This window comes from Oncorhynchus kisutch, unplaced genomic scaffold (assembly GCF_002021735.2).
Source record: "Oncorhynchus kisutch isolate 150728-3 unplaced genomic scaffold, Okis_V2 scaffold3945, whole genome shotgun sequence".
NCBI lineage: Eukaryota > Metazoa > Chordata > Actinopteri > Salmoniformes > Salmonidae > Oncorhynchus > Oncorhynchus kisutch.
In genome coordinates, this window is record NW_022265890.1 from 317,742 (window position 1) to 340,194 (window position 22,453).

Sequence of the window (22,453 nt, forward strand, 5' to 3'; positions counted from 1 at the left end):
GTATATACCTCCACATTGATCTGGTACTGGTACTCCCTGTATATAGCTCCACATTGATCTGGTACTGGTACTCCCTGTATATAGCTCCACATTGATCTGGTACTGGTACTCCCTGTATATAGCTCCACATTGATCTGGTACTGGTACTCCCTGTCTATACCTCCACATTGATCTGGTACTGGTACTCCTTGTATATAGCTCCACATTGATCTGGTACTGGTACTCCCTGTATATAGCTCCACATTGATCTGGTACTGGTACTCCCTGTATATAGCTCCACATTGATCTGGTACTGGTACTCCCTGTATATAGCTCCACATTGATCTGGTACTGGTACTCCTGTATATAGCTCCACATTGATCTGGTACTGGTACTCCCTGTATATAGCTCCACATTGATCTGGTACTGGTACTCCTTGTATATAGCTCCACAGTGATTTGGTACTGGTACTCCCTGTATATAGCTCCACATTGATCTGGTACTGGTACTTCCTGTATGTACCTCCACACTGATCTGGTACTAGCACTCCCTGTATATACCTCCACACTGATCTGGTACTGGTACTCCCTGTATATAGCTCCACATTGATCTGGTATTGGTACTCCCTGTATATAGCTCCACATTGATCTGGTACTGGTACTCCCTGTATATACCTCCACATTGATCTGGTACTGGTACTCCCTGTATATAATTCCATTTTTGTGTATTTCATTCCTCTTGAGTTGCTGTTTTAATGTGTTTTACTCTGCATGGTCAGGTTGGGTTCATAAACAAGCATTTCACAACAAAATCTACACTCATTGTATTCAAGCTCATGTGACAAATACAATGTGATTTTGATTTGATTCTGTTGTGACATTGTTCCACGACCTGACTCAGATCTGAACTAACATGCGGAGGACATGGAAGAGAGAGAGACAGAGAGCTGCAACCTATACTTATGTGTATTTATTTTCCCTTCCCATCTGTACTATTTGCAATTGCGAGAAAGAGAGAAACATGATTTCTGAGGAATCGTAACAGAATGTGAGTCAAAAGAACAAGTGATTAGAAAAACAGCTTAACATAGTTCTTGGCAGAGGGTATTTGTTGCGCAAATGTGAGCCTTAACACAGATAGAGAGAGAGAGAAGATTTCTGAGAAATCATAACAGAAAGTGAGTCCAAAAAAAGAAAGAGAAATTCTGTGGATTGATGAGAAAATGACAGGAACGTTGAGGCTTAAAATAAACTGCTGGGAAGAAATGGGGGGGATCTGGGTCGAGATTTAGTTTTCAACTAATGTCACAAACAGAGGAAGATTAGGTTCAGTTGTTTAATTTAGCTGAGATTATTTTGTTTCTCCCTGCGCTGCTGATGGCTATTTTGGTCCGCTCATACCGGAGTAATAAAGGCCCATTGCACTATTGTGAAATACTTAAAAATGTTGTGTTGATTTATCATGAGGTGCTACAACACTCTCAGCACTCCTCCTTCCCTCTACGATGTCTGGCATGCTATAGGCTAGGTTGGAATAGTCTGTATAATGCCAAGGCTACGCAAAGTCACTGCATGTAGCTGGGCAGGGGCAGAAAGACTGCAGTCACACATAGAGAGAGAGAGAGAGAGAGACAGAGACAGAGAGCTCCCATAGCACTGACGAACGGCAGAGCAAAAGCGACTCTTCATTGCTAACTCCCGCCTGCGTGCAGTCGACGTAACTTTTCCCCAAAAAAAGCAACTCCCCTTCGGATGTGTAGGTTGTGTCCTTTGTCCACAGTTCGGGCTCGTCGCTGGGTGTATTTGACGCCTGCTACGTTAGTAGCTGGGACAACCAAACGAGATGGGGGCGAAGTAGGTGGCTCGCCAGATAAGAGTGAAGGTTGGACTGTCTGTACTGCAGTGGCGGTGGGAAGCCTTGGTTGTGGTATGCGGGACTAAGTAGCTAGGAAGCAAGGATACGAGTGAAGAAGGAAAACGCTGAGTTAAGTGTAACGGCATTCTCGCCTGCTGTGAAGTGAATGTTTGAACTTGCAGTGTGTTTTATACACGACTGCTACCTGGTTGCTAGCTAGAAGCTACATTGAACACAGAGAGAGAGAGAGAGGGAGAGAGAGAGAGGGAGAAACTTTCCAGCCTGACGCAGAACCGCAGACATGCAGTTGACAGAGATCCTTGGTTCAGGAACCTTCCTGATTCTGCTCCTTGTCTCGTGGTCCGACAGCCGTAAGTAAACAACAAAGCCCACTAAGCTATTTTTGGCACTGCGTGGGGATAACATTGTTGTTTAGCTTGCCAGCTAGTTAATTGTTGTTGAATAATGTCATTTGTTTTCTGCTTAGCTGATGCTTTGAAACCTCACGCCCAGGACTTTATGCCAGTAAGTTAGGGGCTGGGTCATTTTAACAACTAAAATGTAGTACGGTAACTCATGGGAAATTCTGTTCTGTGCTTGTGGTTATTTTCAGTTTCCTTGTCCCCGGAAGAAGCTAACCAGTTCTTGAGGAGACACAGGAGAGCGAATCACGTTTTCGAGGAGACGAAACAAGGGCACCTGGAGCGAGAGTGTGTGGAAGAGAAGTGTAGTAAAGAGGAGGCGAGAGAAGTATTCGAGAATGACCCTGAAACAGTGAGTACACTACACACTTGATCGTGTCAAATCAAATGGCACTCATTGCACTTCTTTCCATTGCATATAGACACGGACTAGCTGCGCACATTGGATTTGTCTTGCCGTAATGACTGATCCTATAGCGGACTTGTTTATAACATAGCAATTCTGTGTAAAGTGTTCAAGCTCCAAAATATAGATATGACTAATTACTGGCAAACCACTCACCAGTCCGATCAATTCATTGCACGGTATTCAACTAGCACATTGGGCTATGGGGAACATGCCAGATTATGTACATTTGCATACTACTGTAAGGTTTGTGATTATGTAAATGATCCTGCTTCATGCGTGATGGGCTCATACATGGGAGTGATTATGCTAATGAGCGCTGTACTGCTGTGTTTTTGATTGGTCCTCGGGGAGGCTGCTTACAGTAAGCGGATGGAAGGTGACTCCTCGGGGGAATGTGTTTTAACAGACAGAGCAACAATGAGCTCACACACAGGTTTTAATCTGATGTGTGCCTGTCACACAGGGCTCCTATCCCCTCAGGGATATATACATTAGGGTCTAGGTTCTGCCAGCTAGCTTCATGAATGTGTTGAGCAGCCTCCAGTATCCATGCTATTAATAATTCTACATCCCAAACACCTCCCCATTCCCTATACAGTGCACTACTTTTGACCAGGGCCCATAGAGACTTGTAATGGGATCAGAGAGGAGGATGTGTGTGGTACTAGTGGTGGTGTGGGATCAGAGAGGAGGATGTGTGTGGTGGTAAGATCGGGGGGTTTAATGGGATCAGAGAGGAGGATGTGTGGTACTAGTGGTGGTGAGATCAGGGGGGTTTAATGGGATCAGAGAGGAGGATGTGTGGTACTAGTGGTGGTGAGATCGGGGGGTTTAATGGGATCAGAGAGGATGATGTGTGTGGTACTAGTGGTAGTGAGATCGGGGGGTGTGGGATCAGAGAGGAGGATGTGTGTGGTGGTGAGATCGGGGGGTTGTAATGGGATCAAAGAGGAGGATGTGTGTGGTGGTGAGATCGGGGGTTTAATGGGATCAGAGAGGAGGATGTGTGGTACTAGTGGTGGTGATCGGGGGGTTTGATGGGATCAGAGAGGAGGATGTGTGGTGGTGAGTTCGGGGGTTTAATGGGATCAGAGAGGAGGATGTGTGGTACTAGTGGTAGTGAGATCGGGGGGGGGGGGGGTTTAATGGGATCAGAGAGGAGGATGTGTGTGCTACTAGTGGTAGTGAGACCGGGGGGGGGGGGGGGGGGTTGTAATGGGATCAGAGAGGAGGATGTGTGGTTGTGAGTTCGGGGGTTTTAATGGGATCAGAGAGGAGGATGTGTGGTACTAGTGGTAGTGAGATCGGGGGGGGGGTTGTAATGGGATCAGAGAGGAGGATGTGTGTGCTACTAGTGGTAGTGAGATCGGGGGGGGGTTGTAATGGGATCAGAGAGGAGGATGTGTGGTACTAGTGGTGGTGAGATCGGGGGGTTGTATCGTGACAGGACTGCAGCCTCATTCACAGATCCATTATTCATTCTAAACGTGCCTATCTCTGACTCTGCAGTTCTCTCACAACGCTGCAGTTCCCTGGCTCTGCAGAGGGAGTGTTCCTGGTTACCATACCCCTAACCTAGTCTCCCTAGCAACGAAATCTTCAATTGCATCCTTAGTCTCTCTCTCTGCAGCAGTTGGGAAGTTTCTGCCTGTTCCCCCTCCCTCTGTCTCTCTCTCTAAAAGGAGATTAGATGGAGAAGGATAATGATGTTTTAGAAGTGTCTCAGTAGAACTACACACAGGAGTCTCTTATCCTTCCATTTCATGTACTGTTCTTCATCTTTCTCTGTCTGTGCAGCAGAACTCTCTGGAGAAACATGTCATTGTCCCATCAAGTCTTGTTCTAATTTTAAGTTTCCCCAGTTACCTCCATGTACTGTACTGCAGGAAGGCAGGTAGGAAGGTAGGCAGGTAGGAAGGTAGGCAGGAAGGAAGGCGGGAAGGAAGGAAGGCGGGTGGGCAGGTAGGAGGGCAGGTAGGAAGGCAGGCAGGAAGGCGGGCAGGTAGGATGGTAGGAAGGCAGGTAGGGAGGATGGTAGGCAGGTAGGGAGGATGGTAGGCAGGCAGGCAGGCAGGTAGGCAGGCAGGCAGGTAGGCAGGATGGTAGGCAGGTAGGATGGTAGGTAGGATGGTAGGCAGGATGGTAGGCAGGATGGTAGGAAGGCAGGTAGGCAGGAAGGCAGGTAGGTAGGATGGTAGGAAGGCAGGTAGGTAGGATGGTAGGCAGGTAGGGAGGCAGGTAGGTAGGATGGTAGGAAGGTAGGTAGGATAGTAGGCAGGCAGGAAGGCAGGTAGGCAGGCAGGTAGGTAGGATGGTAGGCAGGCAGGCAGGTAGGATGGTAGGAAGGCAGGCAGGTAGGATGGTAGGAAGGCAGGTAGGGAGGATGGTAGGCAGGGAGGAAGGCAGGTAGGTAGGAAGGCAGGTAGGGAGGATGGTAGGATGGTAGGCAGGAAGGCAGGTAGGTAGGATGGTAGGAAGGCAGGTAGGTAGGAAGGCAGGCAGGTAGGTAGGATGGCAGGTAGGATGGTAGGTAGGATGGTAGGATGGTAGGATGGTAGACAGGTAGGATGGTTGGTAGGATGGTAGGAAGGCAGGTAGGTAGGAAGGTAGGATGGCAGGTTGGTAGGATGGTAGGCAGGTAGTATGGTAGGTAGGATGGTAGGAAGGCAGGTTGGTAGGATGGTAGGTAGGAAGGCAGGCAGGTAGGATGGCAGGCAGGATGGCAGGCAGCTCGGTCCCAGAACTGTTTGTGCTCTAGCTAACTCCATTGCTGTCATAGTGAAACCCAACACATGCTAACGAGGAGTTTATCATAATAGCACAAACAGACTGGCACTCGGGCTATTCTGCAGGAGAGAGAGTTGTAGAACGTTCCCAGGAAGCCCTGGAGGGGCTACTAGTCTGTGGTGCCACACCCTGTTAACATGAGATGACATGATGCATATCTATCATCAGACACATTTAGTCTCAATCTGTCATGTTTGACCTCATAGACTGTTTTCAAACATCACTAACAGCCTCTCTCCTTCTGTTCTCTCTCCTTCTGTTCTCTCTCCTTCAGGACTACTTCTTTCCAAAGTACTTAGGTAAGTTTGGTTCCTGTTCCCAACCTCTTCAGCGTTGGGTGAGATTGTTATTACATGATTAGGATATTAGCATCTGTTGTATAGTGTTTAACTATCTTCTCTGTGCCCTGTCTCGCTCTCTCTGTGCCCTGTCTCGCTCTCTGTGCCCTGTCTCGCTCTCTCTGTGCCCTGTCTCGCTCTCTCTGTGCCCTGTCTCGCTCTCTCTGTGCCCTGTCTCGCTCTCTCTGTGCCCTGTCTCGCTCTCTCTGTGCCCTGTCTCGCTCTCTCTGTGCCCTGTCTCGCTCTCTCTGTGCCCTGTCTCGCTCTCTCTGTGCCCTGTCTCGCTCTCTCTGTGCCCTGTCTCGCTCTCTCTGTGCCCTGTCTCGCTCTCTCTGTGCCCTGTCTCGCTCTCTCTGTGCCCTGTCTCGCTCTCTCTGTGCCCTGTCTCGCTCTCTCTGTGCCCTGTCTCGCTCTCTCTGTGCCCTGTCTCGCTCTCTCTGTGCCCTGTCTCGCTCTCTCTGTGCCCTGTCTCGCTCGCTCTCTGTGCCCTGTCTCTCTCGCTCTCTGTGCCCTGTCTCTCTCGCTCTCTCTGCCCTGTCTCTCTCGCTCTCTCTGTGCCTGTCCTGTCTCTCGCTCTCTCTGTGCCCTGTCTCTCGCTCTCTCTGTGCCCTGTCTCTCGCTCTCTCTGTGCCCTGTCTCTCGCTCTCTCTGTGCCCTGTCTCTCGCTCTCTCTGTGCCCTGTCTCTCGCTCTCTCTGTGCCCTGTCTCTCTCTCTCTGCCCTGTCTCTCTCTCTCTGTGCCCTGTCTCTCTCTCTCTGTGCCCCGTCTCTCTCTCTCTGTGCCCCGTCTCTCTCTCTCTGTGCCCCGTCTCGCTCTCTCTGTGCCCCGTCTCGCTCTCTCTGTGCCCCGTCTCGCTCTCTCTCTGCCCCGTCTCGCTCTCTCTGTGCCCCGTATCGCTCTCTCTCTGCCCCGTCTCGCTCTCTCTCTGCCCCGTCTCGCTCTCTCTGCCCTGTCTCTCTGATTAGCGTGCATGGAGAAGTTTGGGGACACGGACAAGAAGAAACAAGACCTGATCACCTGTGTTCACAGTGAGTTCCCTCGTCTGTCTGTCCTCCTGACTAGGGCTGCAGACAGACAAACTGACGCATGTACAGTAGATATGAGCATGTAGCTCCTCTCTCTACTCTACTTTTATTTCACACCTCTTTCTACCATACTCTCATTCAACCTCTCTCCTCTCCCATTCCCTCTTTCTCTCGCCCTCTTTCTCCCTCTCTCGCCCCCTCTCTCTTTCCTCTCTCTCGCTCGCCCTCTTTCTCCCCCTCTCGCCCTCTCTCTTTCCCCCTCTCTCTCTCTCGCCCTCTCTCTTTCCCCTCTCTCTCTCTCGCCCTCTCTCTTTCCCCCTCTCTCTCTCGCCCTCTCTCTTTCCCCCTCTCTCTCTCGCCCTCTCTCTTTCCCCTCTCTCTCTCGCCCTCTCTCTTTCCCTCTCTCTCTCTCGCCCTCTCTCTTTCCCCCTCTCTCTCTCGCCCTCTCTCTTTCCCCCTCTCTCTCTCGCCCTCTCTCTTTCCCCCTCTCTCTCGCCCTCTCTCTTCCCTCTCTCTTCGCCCTCTCTCTTTCCCCCTCTCTCTCTCGCCCTCTCTCTTTCCCCTCTCTCTCTCGCCCTCTCTCTTCCCCTCTCTCTCTCGCCCTCTCTCTTTCCCCCCTCTCTCTTTCCCCCTCTCTCTCTCGCCCTCTCTCTTTCCCCCTCTCTCTCTCGCCCTCTCTCTTTCCCCCTCTCTCTCTCTCGCCCTCTCTCTCGCCCTCTCTCTTTCCCCCTCTCATTCCCTCTCTCTCCTCATTCCCTCTCTGTGTGGTTTATAAATGTTGTGTATGAGGAGCAGTGAGCACACAGTTCCTTCTGTTGGGCAGGGCAGGCTGCACTGCACCACCTCACTACTGCAGAACACTGAGAGAAAGTTATCTGATTTAAGGTGAAGATAAGAGGAGGGATGTCTCTTCATGTCTATGGGTCAGTGTCTACTGGGCGTCAGCCAGCATGACGCGGTGAAAACTGCTGCTGTGACTTTGGGAGGGAGAGAGGGAGAGAGAGGGAGGGAGGGAGGGAGAGAGAGAGAGAGAGAGAGGGAGAGAGAGAGAGAGAGAGAGGGAGGGATGCGTGTGGAACTATGCAGTAGTAACCAAGTGTGCGTGACACACCTCCTTTCAGCATCACGCACTCCGTGACTGCAGATCTGAGATTAGTGACGTGAGCAAGCTGTGACGCCAGTGAGAGTGGGGGGGGGTGAAGTATTCTGGAGTATTCTGCTGCATCAGGGCTGCTGAGTCCAGGAATGAGTGGGCCTGCCCATCCTGTCTGCTGATTGGTTGTTGGAACTCTAGTCAGAGTCAGCCAGGGAGTTGATATGACTCAGCCGTACGTCCAGGACAGAGAGATTGTCTTCGTCCCCCCGTCCCCCCGTCAGCACACAGTCAGCAGTAACGGAGGGAGAAAGAACTGCAGGAACTACTAGTTTATATATAACACTCCAGAATGGATAGATAGAGACAGGAGAGAGTGAGAGACAGGGGGGGAGATGAAGGGGGGGAGACAGGAGGGGGAGAGAGCGAGAGACAGGGGGGAGATGAAGGGGGGGAGACAGGAGGGGGAGAGAGCGAGAGACAGGGGGGGAGATGGAGGGGGGAGAGAGCGAGAGACAGGGGGGGAGACGGGAGAGAGCAGGAGGGGGGGAGAGAGCGGGAGACAGTGGGGGGAGAGAGAGACAGTGGGGGGGAGAGAGACTGGGGGACCGGGGGGAGAGAGAGACGGGGGGACCGGGGGGAGAAAGAGAGACAGGGGGGAGAGAGAGAGACAGGCAGTAGAGCTATTTATGCTGTACTCAGATCCTGGGAGGGGAAAATAACTCTATTCAATGGCATCACAGCAGGATTTAGTCTGTCACAGATGGCACCCTATTCCCTATATAGTGCACTGCTTTAGATCAGGGCCCTATTCCCTATATAGTGCACTGCTTTAGACCAGGGCCCTATTCCCTATATAGTGCACTGCTTTAGATCAGGGCCCTATTCCCTATATAGTGCACTGCTTTAGATCAGGGCCCTATTCCCTATGTAGTGCACTGCTTTAGATCAGGGCCCTATTCCCTATATAGTGCACTGCTTTAGATCAGGGCCCTATTCCCTATGTAGTGCACTGCTTTAGACCAGGGCCCTATTCCCTATATAGTGCACTGCTTTAGATCAGGGCCCTATTCCCTATATAGTGCACTGCTTTAGATCAGGGCCCTATTCCCTATATAGTGCACTGCTTTAGATCAGGGCCCTATTCCCTATATAGTGCACTGCTTTAGATCAGGGCCCTATTCCCTATATAGTGCACTGCTTTAGATCAGGGCCCTATTCCCTATATAGTGCACTGCTTTAGATCAGGGCCCTATTCCCTATGTAGTGCACTGCTTTAGATCAGAGCCCTATTCCCTATGTAGTGCACTGCTTTAGATCAGAGCCCTATTCCCTATGTAGTGCACTGCTTTAGATCAGGGCCTTTATCAATGGCATCACAGGAGGCATTATATAGTAACAGAGCTATGGACCAGCCTGGACCAGCCTGGCTAAAACACTTCACATTATATAGTAACAGAGCTATGGACCAGCCTGGCTAAAACACTTCACATTATATAGTAACATAGAGCTATGGACCAGCCTGGACCAGCCTGGCTAAAACACTTCACATTATATAGTAACATAGAGCTATGGACCAGCCTGGACCAGCCTGGCTAAAACACTTCACATTATATAGTAACATAGAGCTATGGACCAGCCTGGCTAAAACACTTCACATTATATAGTAACAGAGCTATGTACCAGCCTGGCTAAAACACTTCACATTATATAGTAACAGAGCTATGGACCAGCCTGACTAAAACACTTCACATTATATAGTAACAGAGCTATGGACCAGCCTGGGCCAGCCTGGCTAAAACACTTCACATTATATAGTAACATAGAGCTATGGACCAGCCTGACTAAAACACTTCACATTATATAGTAACAGAGCTATGGACCAGCCTGGCTAAAACACTTCACATTATATAGTAACAGAGCTATGGACCAGCCTGGCTAAAACACTTCACATTATATAGTATCATAGAGCTATGGACCAGCCTGGACCAGCCTGGCTAAAACACTTCACATTATATAGTAACAGAGCTATGGACCAGCCTGGACCAGCCTGGCTAAAACACTTCACATTATATAGTAACAGAGCTATGTACCAGCCTGGACCAGCCTGGCTAAAACACTTCACATTATATAGTAACATAGAGCTATGGACCAGCCTGGCTAAAACACTTCACATTATATAGTAACAGAGCTATGGACCAGCCTGGACCAGCCTGGCTAAAACACTTCACATTATATAGTAACAGAGCTATGGACCAGCCTGGACCAGCCTGGCTAAAACACTTCACATTATATAGTAACAGAGCTATGGACCAGCCTGGACCAGCCTGGCTAAAACACTTCACATTATATAGTAACAGAGCTATGGACCAGCCTGGACCAGCCTGGCTAAAACACTTCACATTATATAGTAACAGAGCTATGGACCAGCCTGGCTAAAACACTTCACATTATATAGTAACAGAGCTATGGACCAGCCTGGACCAGCCTGACTAAAACACTTCACATTATATAGTAACAGAGCTATGGACCAGCCTGGACCAGCCTGACTAAAACACTTCACATTATATAGTAACAGAGCTATGGACCAGCCTGACTAAAACACTTCACATTATATAGTAACAGAGCTATGGACCAGCCTGGACCAGCCTGGCTAAAACACTTCACATTATATAGTAACAGAGCTATGGACCAGCCTGGCTAAAACACTTCACATTATATAGTAACATAGAGCTATGGACCAGCCTGGCTAAAACACTTCACATTATATAGTAACAGAGCTATGGACCAGCCTGACTAAAACACTTCACATTATATAGTAACAGAGCTATGGACCAGCCTGGACCAGCCTGACTAAACACTTCACATTATATAGTAACAGAGCTATGGACCAGCCTGACTAAAACACTTCACATTATATAGTAACAGAGCTATGGACCAGCCTGGACCAGCCTGGCTAAAACACTTCACATTATATAGTAACAGAGCTATGGACCAGCCTGGCTAAAACACTTCACATTATATAGTAACATAGAGCTATGGACCAGCCTGGCTAAAACACTTCACATTATATAGTAACAGAGCTATGGACCAGCCTGACTAAAACACTTCACATTATATAGTAACAGAGCTATGGACCAGCCTGGCTAAAACACTTCACATTATATAGTAACAGAGCTATGGACCAGCCTGACTAAAACACTTCACATTATATAGTAACAGAGCTATGGACCAGCCTGGCTAAAACACTTCACATTATATAGTAACAGAGCTATGGACCAGCCTGGCTAAAACACTTCACATTATATAGTAACAGAGCTATGGACCAGCCTGGACCAGCCTGACTAAAACACTTCACATTATATAGTAACAGAGCTATGGACCAGCCTGACTAAAACACTTCACATTATATAGTAACAGAGCTATGGACCAGCCTGGACCAGCCTGACTAAAACACTTCACATTATATAGTAACAGAGCTATGGACCAGCCTGGACCAGCCTGACTAAAACACTTCACATTATATAGTAACAGAGCTATGGACCAGCCTGACTAAAACACTTCACATTATATAGTAACAGAGCTATGGACCAGCCTGGCTAAAACACTTCACATTATATAGTAACAGAGCTATGGACCAGCCTGGACCAGCCTGACTAAAACACTTCACATTATATAGTAACAGAGCTATGGACCAGCCTGGACCAGCCTGGCTAAAACACTTCACATTATATAGTAACAGAGCTATGGACCAGCCTGGACCAGCCTGGCTAAAACACTTCACATTATATAGTAACAGAGCTATGGACCAGCCTGACTAAAACACTTCACATTATATAGTAACAGAGCTATGGACCAGCCTGGACCAGCCTGGCTAAAACACTTCACATTATATAGTAACAGAGCTATGGACCAGCCTGGACCAGCCTGACTAAAACACTTCACATTATATAGTAACAGAGCTATGGACCAGCCTGGACCAGCCTGGCTAAAACACTTCACATTATATAGTAACAGAGCTATGGACCAGCCTGGACCAGCCTGGCTAAAACACTTCACATTATATAGTAACAGAGCTATGGACCAGCCTGGCTAAAACACTTCACATTATATAGTAACAGAGCTATGGACCAGCCTGGACCAGCCTGGCTAAAACACTTCACATTATATAGTAACAGAGCTATGGACCAGCCTGGCTAAAACACTTCACATTATATAGTAACAGAGCTATGGACCAGCCTGGACCAGCCTGGCTAAAACACTTCACATTATATAGTAACAGAGCTATGGACCAGCCTGGCTAAAACACTTCACATTATATAGTAACAGAGCTATGGACCAGCCTGGACCAGCCTGGCTAAAACACTTCACATTATATAGTAACAGAGCTATGGACCAGCCTGGCTAAAACACTTCACATTATATAGTAACAGAGCTATGGAGCAGCCTGGCTAAACACTTCACATTATATAGTAACAGAGCTATGGACCAGCCTGGACCAGCCTGGCTAAAACACTTCACATTATATAGTAACAGAGCTATGGACCAGCCTGGCTAAAACACTTCACATTATATAGTAACAGAGCTATGGACCAGCCTGGCTAAAACACTTCACATTATATAGTAACAGAGCTATGGACCAGCCTGGACCAGCCTGGCTAAAACACTTCACATTATATAGTAACAGAGCTATGGACCAGCCTGGCTAAACACTTCACATTATATAGTAACAGAGCTATGGACCAGCCTGGACCAGCCTGGCTAAAACACTTCACATTATATAGTAACAGAGCTATGGACCAGCCTGGCTAAAACACTTCACATTATATAGTAACAGAGCTATGGACCAGCCTGGCTAAAACACTTCACATTATATAGTAACAGAGCTATGGACCAGCCTGACTAAAACACTTCACATTATATAGTAACAGAGCTATGGACCAGCCTGGACCAGCCTGGCTAAAACACTTCACATTATATAGTAACAGAGCTATGGACCAGCCTGGCTAAAACACTTCACATATATAGTAACAGAGCTATGGACCAGCCTGGCTAAAACACTTCACATTATATAGTAACAGAGCTATGGACCAGCCTGGCTAAAACACTTCACATTATATAGTAACAGAGCTATGGACCAGCCTGGACCAGCCTGGCTAAAACACTTCACATTATATAGTAACAGAGCTATGGACCAGCCTGGCTAAAACACTTCACATTATATAGTAACAGAGCTATGGACCAGCCTGGACCAGCCTGGCTAAAACACTTCACATTATATAGTAACATAGAGCTATGGACCAGCCTGGCTAAAACACTTCACATTATATAGTAACAGAGCTATGTACCAGCCTGGCTAAAACACTTCACATTATATAGTAACCGAGCTATGGACCAGCCTGACTAAAACACTTCACATTATATAGTAACAGAGCTAGGGACCAGCCTGGGCCAGCCTGGCTAAAACACTTTCACATTATATAGTAACATAGAGCTATGGACCAGCCTGACTAAAACACTTCACATTATATAGTAACAGAGCTATGGACCAGCCTGGCTAAAACACTTCACATTATATAGTAACAGAGCTATGGACCAGCCTGGCTAAAACACTTCACATTATATAGTATCATAGAGCTATGGACCAGCCTGGACCAGCCTGGCTAAAACACTTCACATTATATAGTAACAGAGCTATGGACCAGCCTGGACCAGCCTGGCTAAAACACTTCACATTATATAGTAACAGAGCTATGTACCAGCCTGGACCAGCCTGGCTAAAACACTTCACATTATATAGTAACATAGAGCTATGGACCAGCCTGGCTAAAACACTTCACATTATATAGTAACATAGAGCTATGGACCAGCCTGACTAAAACACTTCACATTATATAGTAACAGAGCTATGGACCAGCCTGGCTAAAACACTTCACATTATATAGTAACAGAGCTATGGACCAGCCTGGCTAAAACACTTCACATTATATAGTAACAGAGCTATGGACCAGCCTGGACCAGCCTGGCTAAAACACTTCACATTATATAGTAACAGAGCTATGGACCAGCCTGGACCAGCCTGGCTAAAACACTTCACATTATATAGTAACAGAGCTATGGACCAGCCTGGACCAGCCTGGCTAAACACTTCACATTATATAGTAACAGAGCTATGGACCAGCCTGGACCAGCCTGGCTAAAACACTTCACATTATATAGTAACAGAGCTATGGACCAGCCTGGCTAAAACACTTCACATTATATAGTAACAGAGCTATGGACCAGCCTGGACCAGCCTGACTAAAACACTTCACATTATATAGTAACAGAGCTATGGACCAGCCTGGACCAGCCTGGCTAAAACACTTCACATTATATAGTAACAGAGCTATGGACCAGCCTGGACCAGCCTGACTAAACACTTCACATTATATAGTAACAGAGCTATGGACCAGCCTGACTAAAACACTTCACATTATATAGTAACATAGAGCTATGGACCAGCCTGGCTAAAACACTTCACATTATATAGTAACAGGGCTATGGACCAGCCTGACTAAACACTTCACATTATATAGTAACAGAGCTATGGACCAGCCTGGACCAGCCTGACTAAAACACTTCACATTATATAGTAACAGAGCTATGGACCAGCCTGACTAAAACACTTCACATTATATAGTAACAGAGCTATGGACCAGCCTGGACCAGCCTGGCTAAAACACTTCACATTATATAGTAACAGAGCTATGGACCAGCCTGGCTAAAACACTTCACATTATATAGTAACATAGAGCTATGGACCAGCCTGGCTAAAACACTTCACATTATATAGTAACAGAGCTATGGACCAGCCTGACTAAAACACTTCACATTATATAGTAACAGAGCTATGGACCAGCCTGGCTAAAACACTTCACATTATATAGTAACAGAGCTATGGACCAGCCTGACTAAACACTTCACATTATATAGTAACAGAGCTATGGACCAGCCTGGCTAAAACACTTCACATTATATAGTAACAGAGCTATGGACCAGCCTGGCTAAAACACTTCACATTATATAGTAACAGAGCTATGGACCAGCCTGGACCAGCCTGACTAAAACACTTCACATTATATAGTAACAGAGCTATGGACCAGCCTGACTAAAACACTTCACATTATATAGTAACAGAGCTATGGACCAGCCTGGACCAGCCTGACTAAAACACTTCACATTATATAGTAACAGAGCTATGGACCAGCCTGGACCAGCCTGACTAAAACACTTCACATTATATAGTAACAGAGCTATGGACCAGCCTGGACCAGCCTGACTAAAACACTTCACATTATATAGTAACAGAGCTATGGACCAGCCTGACTAAACACTTTCACATTATATAGTAACAGAGCTATGGACAGCCTGGCTAAAACACTTCACATTATATAGTAACAGAGCTATGGACCAGCCTGGACCAGCCTGACTAAAACACTTCACATTATATAGTAACAGAGCTATGGACCAGCCTGGACCAGCCTGGCTAAAACACTTCACATTATATAGTAACAGAGCTATGGACCAGCCTGGACCAGCCTGGCTAAAACACTTCACATTATATAGTAACAGAGCTATGGACCAGCCTGACTAAAACACTTCACATTATATAGTAACAGAGCTATGGACCAGCCTGGACCAGCCTGGCTAAAACACTTCACATTATATAGTAACAGAGCTATGGACCAGCCTGGACCAGCCTGACTAAAACACTTCACATTATATAGTAACAGAGCTATGGACCAGCCTGGACCAGCCTGGCTAAAACACTTCACATTATATAGTAACAGAGCTATGGACCAGCCTGGACCAGCCTGGCTAAAACACTTCACATTATATAGTAACAGAGCTATGGACCAGCCTGGCTAAAACACTTCACATTATATAGTAACAGAGCTATGGACCAGCCTGGACCAGCCTGGCTAAAACACTTCACATTATATAGTAACAGAGCTATGGACCAGCCTGGCTAAAACACTTCACATTATATGTAACAGAGCTATGGACCAGCCTGGACCAGCCTGGCTAAAAACACTTCACATTATATAGTAACAGAGCTATGGACCAGCCTGGCTAAAACACTTCACATTATATAGTAAGAGCTATGGACCAGCCTGGACCAGCCTGGCTAAAAACACTTCACATTATATTGTAACAGAGCTATGGACCAGCCTGGCTTAAAACACTCACATTATATAGTAACAGAGCTATGGACCAGCCTGGCTAAAAACTTCACATTATATAGTAACAGAGCTATGGACCAGCCTGGACCAGCCTGGCTAAAACACTTCACATTATATAGTAACGAGCTATGGACCAGCCTGGCTAAACACTTCACATTATATAGTAACAGAGCTATGGACAGCCTGGCCTTAAAACACTTCACATTATATAGTAACAGAGCTATGGACCAGCCTGGACCAGCCTGGCTAAAACACTTCACATTATATAGTAACAGAGCTATGGACCAGCCTGGCTAAAACACTTCACATTATATAGTAACAGAGCTATGGACCAGCTGGACCAGCCTGGCTAAAACACTTCACATTATATAGTAACAGAGCTATGGACCAGCCTGGCTAAAACACTTCACATTATATAGTAACAGAGCTATGGACCAGCCTGGCTAAAACACTTCACATTATATAGTAACAGAGCTATGGACCAGCCTGACTAAAACACTTCACATTATATAGTAACAGAGCTATGGACCAGCCTGGACCAGCCTGGCTAAAACACTTCACATTATATAGTAACAGAGCTATGGACCAGCCTGGCTAAACACTTCACATTATATAGTAACAGAGCTATGGACCAGCCTGGCTAAAACACTTCACATTATATAGTAACAGAGCTATGGACCAGCCTGGCTAAAACACTTCACATTATATAGTAACAGAGCTATGGACCAGCCTGGACCAGCCTGGCTAAAACACTTCACATTATATAGTAACAGAGCTATGGACCAGCCTGGCTAAAACACTTCACATTATATAGTAACAGAGCTATGGACCAGCCTGGACCAGCCTGGCTAAAACACTTCACATTATATAGTAACATAGAGCTATGGACCAGCCTGGCTAAAACACTTCACATTATATAGTAACAGAGCTATGTACCAGCCTGGCTAAACACTTCACATATATAGTAACAGAGCTATGGACCAGCCTGACTAAAACACTTCACATTATATAGTAACAGAGCTATGGACCCAGCCTGGGCCAGCCTGGCTAAAACACTTCACATTATATAGTAACATAGAGCTATGGACCAGCCTGACTAAAACACTTCACATTATATAGTAACAGAGCTATGGACCAGCCTGGCTAAAACACTTCACATTATATAGTAACAGAGCTATGGACCAGCCTGGCTAAAACACTTCACATTATATAGTATCATAGAGCTATGGACCAGCCTGGACCAGCCTGGCTAAAACACTTCACATTATATAGTAACAGAGCTATGGACCAGCCTGGACCAGCCTGGCTAAAACACTTCACATTATATAGTAACAGAGCTATGTACCAGCCTGGACCAGCCTGGCTAAACACTTCACATTATATAGTAACATAGAGCTATGGACCAGCCTGGCTAAAACACTTCACATTATATAGTAACATAGAGCTATGGACCAGCCTGACTAAAACACTTCACATTATATAGTAACAGAGCTATGGACCAGCCTGGCTAAAACACTTCACATTATATAGTAACAGAGCTATGGACCAGCCTGGCTAAAACACTTCACATTATATAGTAACAGAGCTATGGACCAGCCTGGACCAGCCTGGCTAAAACACTTCACATTATATAGTACAGAGCTATGGACCAGCCTGGACCAGCCTGGCTAAAACACTTCACATTATATAGTAACAGAGCTATGGACCAGCCTGGACCAGCCTGGCTAAAACACTTCACATTATATAGTAACAGAGCTATGGACCAGCCTGGACCAGCCTGGCTAAAACACTTCACATTATATAGTAACAGAGCTATGGACCAGCCTGGACCAGCCTGGCTAAAACACTTCACATTATATAGTAACAGAGCTATGGACCAGCCTGGCTAAAACACTTCACATTATATAGTAACAGAGCTATGGACCCAGCCTGGACCAGCCTGACTAAAACACTTCACATTATATAGTAACAGAGCTATGGACCAGCCTGGACCAGCCTGGCTAAAACACTTCACATTATATAGTAACAGAGCTATGGACCAGCCTGGACCAGCCTGACTAAAAACACTTCACATTATATAGTAACAGAGCTATGGACCAGCCTGACTAAACACTTCACATTATATAGTAACAGAGCTATGGACCAGCCTGGACCAGCCTGGCTAAAACACTTCACATTATATAGTAACAGAGCTATGGACCAGCCTGGCTAAAACACTTCACATATATAGTAACATAGAGCTATGACCAGCCTGGACCAGCCTGGCTAAAACACCTTCACATTATATAGTAACAGCGCTATGGACCAGCCTGACTAAAACACTTCACATTATATAGTAACAGAACTATGGACCAGCCTGGACCAGCCTGACTAAAACACTTCACATTATATAGTAAACAGAGCTATGGACCAGCCTGACTAAAACACTTCACATTATATAGTAACAGAGCTATTGACCCAGCCTGGACCAGCCTGGCTAAACACTTCACATTATATAGTACAGAGCTATGGACCAGCCTGGCTAAACACTTCACATTATTATAAACAGAGCTATGGACCAGCCTGACTAAACACTTCACATATATAGTACCAGAGTATGGACCAGCCTGGACCAGCCTGACTAAAACACTTCACATTATATAGTAACAGAGCTATGGACCAGCCTGACTAAAACACTTCACATTTATATAGTAACAGAGCTATGGACCAGCCTGGCTAAAACACTTCACATTATATAGTAACAGAGCTATGGACCAGCCTGGCTAAAACACTTCACATTATAGTAACAGAGCTATGGACCAGCCTGATAAAACACTTCACATTATATAGTAACAGAGCTATGGACCAGCCTGGCTAAAACACTTCACATTATATAGTAAACAGAGCTATGGACCAGCCTGGCTAAAACACTTCACATTATATAGTAACAGAGCTATGGACCGCCTGGACCAGCCTGACTAAAACACTTCACATTATATAGTAACAGAGCTATGGACCAGCCTGACTAAAACACTTCACATTATATAGTAACAGAGCTATGGACCAGCCTGGACCAGCCTGGCTAAAACACTTCACATTATATAGTAACAGAGCTATGGACCAGCCTGGACCAGCCTGGCTAAAACACTTCACATTATATAGTAACAGAGCTATGGACCAGCCTGGCTAAAACACTTCACATTATATAGTAACAGAGCTATGGACCAGCCTGGGCTAAAACACTTCACATTATATAGTAACAGAGCTATGGACCAGCCTGGACCAGCCTGGCTAAAACACTTCACATTATATAGTAACAGAGCTATGGACCAGCCTGGCTAAAACACTTCACATTATATAGTAACAGAGCTATGGACCCAGCCTGGCTAAAACACTTCACATTATATAGTAACAGAGCTATGGACCAGCCTGGACCAGCCTGGCTAAAAACCACTTCACATTATATAGTAACAGAGCTATGGACCAGCCTGCTAAACACTTCACATTATATAGTAACAGAGCTATGGACCAGCCTGGACCAGCCTGGCTAAAACACTTCACATTTATATAGTAACAGAGCTATGGACCAGCCTGGCTAAAACACTTCACATTATATAGTAACAGAGCTATGGACCAGCCTGGCTAAAACACTTCCACATTATATAGTAACAGAGCTATGGACCAGCCTGACTAAAACACTTCACATTATATAGTAACAGAGCTATGGACCAGCCTGGACCAGCCTGGCTAAAACACTTCACATTATATAGTAACAGAGCTATGGACCAGCCTGGCTAAAACACTTCACATTATATAGTAACAGAGCTATGGACCAGCCTGGCTAAAACACTTCACATTATATAGTAACAGAGCTATGGACCAGCCTGGCTAAAACACTTCACATTATATAGTAACAGAGCTATGGACCAGCCTGACTAAAACACTTCACATTATATAGTAACAGAGCCTATGGACCTTCACAATCAATGACTTGCTGTGCTGTAGGATGTTATTTCCCTGACAGGATGACCTCTAATGCTCTCTTCTTTCTTCTCCCTCCCCCCCTCTCTCCTTTCCCTTCCCCTCTCTCAGATATTCCAGACCAGTGCTCTCCATCTCCCTGTAATCCTCGAGGTACGGTGCGCTGTGAGGACCAAAAGGGCGACTTCCTCTGCCACTGCTTCACTGGCTGGACAGGAGTCCGTTGTGAGAAAGGTACTGTGACACGATCTACAGAAACTCAGTGGATTGGTCCACGTTGCAGGTACTGTGACACGATCTACAGAAATTCAGTGGATTGGTCCACGTTACAGCCCACTGGCTGGACAGGAGTCCGTTGTGAGAAAGGTACTGTGACACGATCTACAGAAACTCAGTGGATTGGTCCACGTTGCAGCCCACTGGCTGGACAGGAGTCCGTTGTGAGAAAGGTACTGTGACACGATCTACAGAAACTCAGTGGATTGGTCCACGTTGCAGCCTACTGGCTGATCCACCAATCACCTGGCGTCATAAATAACTACTCATTACTAGTTGGAGATCAGTCAGTCACAATTTACCCACAATCCCTGATGTGATGCTGAGGAATAGGACCAGTGTATTGGGGACATAGAGTCTGGCCACATGGCCAGGGAGAAGGCTACTGTGTTATTGTTTCGTCACACATACAAAGTGACAGAGGTGGGGACAGAGAGGATTTTCTACAGTGTCACACTCTCCAGAATGTGACAATGATCGGTACAGGGTGAGTCCTGTCTGACCTTGACTTGGACAGACAGTGACGAAGCATCTCCATCCAACACAGACACACACACTCCGTCCCTGGAGTGCCACTGGGCTCTGTGTGAGTTGTCTGTATGTCTCCTCTCTCTCTCTCTCCTCTGTCTCTCTCTGTTTGTCGGTCGGTCAATATGGACTGGATGTGCAGGAAGTGAACAGGTCACATGTAGAGCAGAATGAGAAGTCACATGACCCTGCGAAGAGAAGGTCAGCGCTGGCTGGTTACAGGGGCTGGTGACCTGTCTCTGCGGGGGGGGGGGGGGGGGCTGGTGACCTCTGTCTGGGGGGGACTCCATCTCTCACTATTCTGTGGTGACTCATCCTGCCACCCAGCCGTTGGTCGGCGGGGGAAGCCAGAACACAACGTGTCTGACTGACTCTGAGGCGGAGGCTTTTCCACTGGCCAACCACACACACACAGAAACCATTCAGCTCATCAGAGCTGTCACTCTAAGCCGCGGAAAAGAGACGTGTGTGTGTGTGATTTATTTAGTTAAAGACGATGGATAAACGTTTTAATCAGAACTCACATTAGTGTCATGTGACACTTGGCTACGTTCAATGTAGTTGATGGATAAAGTGATTGGTTCATATTGTCACGTCCTCTGTGTCTCTCCTGTGATTGGCAGATGTCAACGAGTGCATCAAGAAGAATGGAGGATGTAACCACGAGTGTAACAACACTATGGGTAGCTACCATTGCTCCTGTCACCGCGGTTACATGCTGGTCGGACCCCAGAGGTGTAACGGTAAGAAGAGACACACACACACACACCTTACCTGAAGGAACTATTGAACTGTCCTTACTGTGTGTGTGTGTGTGTGTGTGTGTGTTTCAGACGTGGATGAGTGCCAGGATCCAGGTATGTGTGGGACAGCGAGGTGTGTGAACCAGGATGGAGCCTATGACTGTCTGTGTGAGACGGGATATGTTTACGACAACAACACCAAGACCTGCCTAGGTGAGCACTACACCAAAAACACACTACTCAGTACTGACACATTATATACACCAAGACCTGCCTAGGTGAGCACTACACCAAAAACACTCTACTCAGTACTGACACATTATATACACCAAGACCTGCCTTGGTGAGCACTACACCAAAAACACACTACTCAGTACTGACACATTATATACACCAAGACCTGCCTTGGTGAGCACTACACCAAAACACACTACTCAGTACTGACACATTATATACACCAAGACCTGCCTAGGTGAGCACTACACCAAAAACACACTACTCAGTACTGACACATTATATACACCAAGACCTGCCTTGGTGAGCACTACACCAAAAACACTCTACTCAGTACTGACACATTATATAACACCAAGACCTGCCTAGGTGAGCACTACACCAAAACACACTACTCAGTACTGACACATTATATACACCAAGACCTGCCTTGGTGAGCACTACACCAAAAACACACTACTCAGTACTGACACATTATATACACAAGACCTGCCTAGGTGAGCACTACACCAAAAACACACTACTCAGTACTGACACATTATATACACCAAGACCTGCCTAGGTGAGCACTACACCAAAA

At 46.5% G+C, this 22,453-nt stretch overlaps 1 protein-coding gene across 1 annotated transcript; it reads left to right on the forward strand.

The window, feature by feature from the left end:
- Nucleotides 1–1,485: 1,485 nt before the first annotated feature.
- On the forward strand, nucleotides 1,486–21,932 carry LOC116372151 (growth arrest-specific protein 6). The gene is made up of 7 exons (XM_031821266.1): nucleotides 1,486–2,204; nucleotides 2,447–2,607; nucleotides 5,726–5,750; nucleotides 6,755–6,817; nucleotides 20,204–20,326; nucleotides 21,520–21,639; nucleotides 21,730–21,932. The coding sequence occupies exons 1-7, from the start codon at nucleotides 2,135–2,137 to the stop codon at nucleotides 21,915–21,917; spliced, it is 750 nt and encodes a 249-aa protein (XP_031677126.1). The 5' UTR covers nucleotides 1,486–2,134; the 3' UTR covers nucleotides 21,918–21,932.
- The last annotated feature ends 521 nt before the right edge of the window (nucleotides 21,933–22,453 follow it).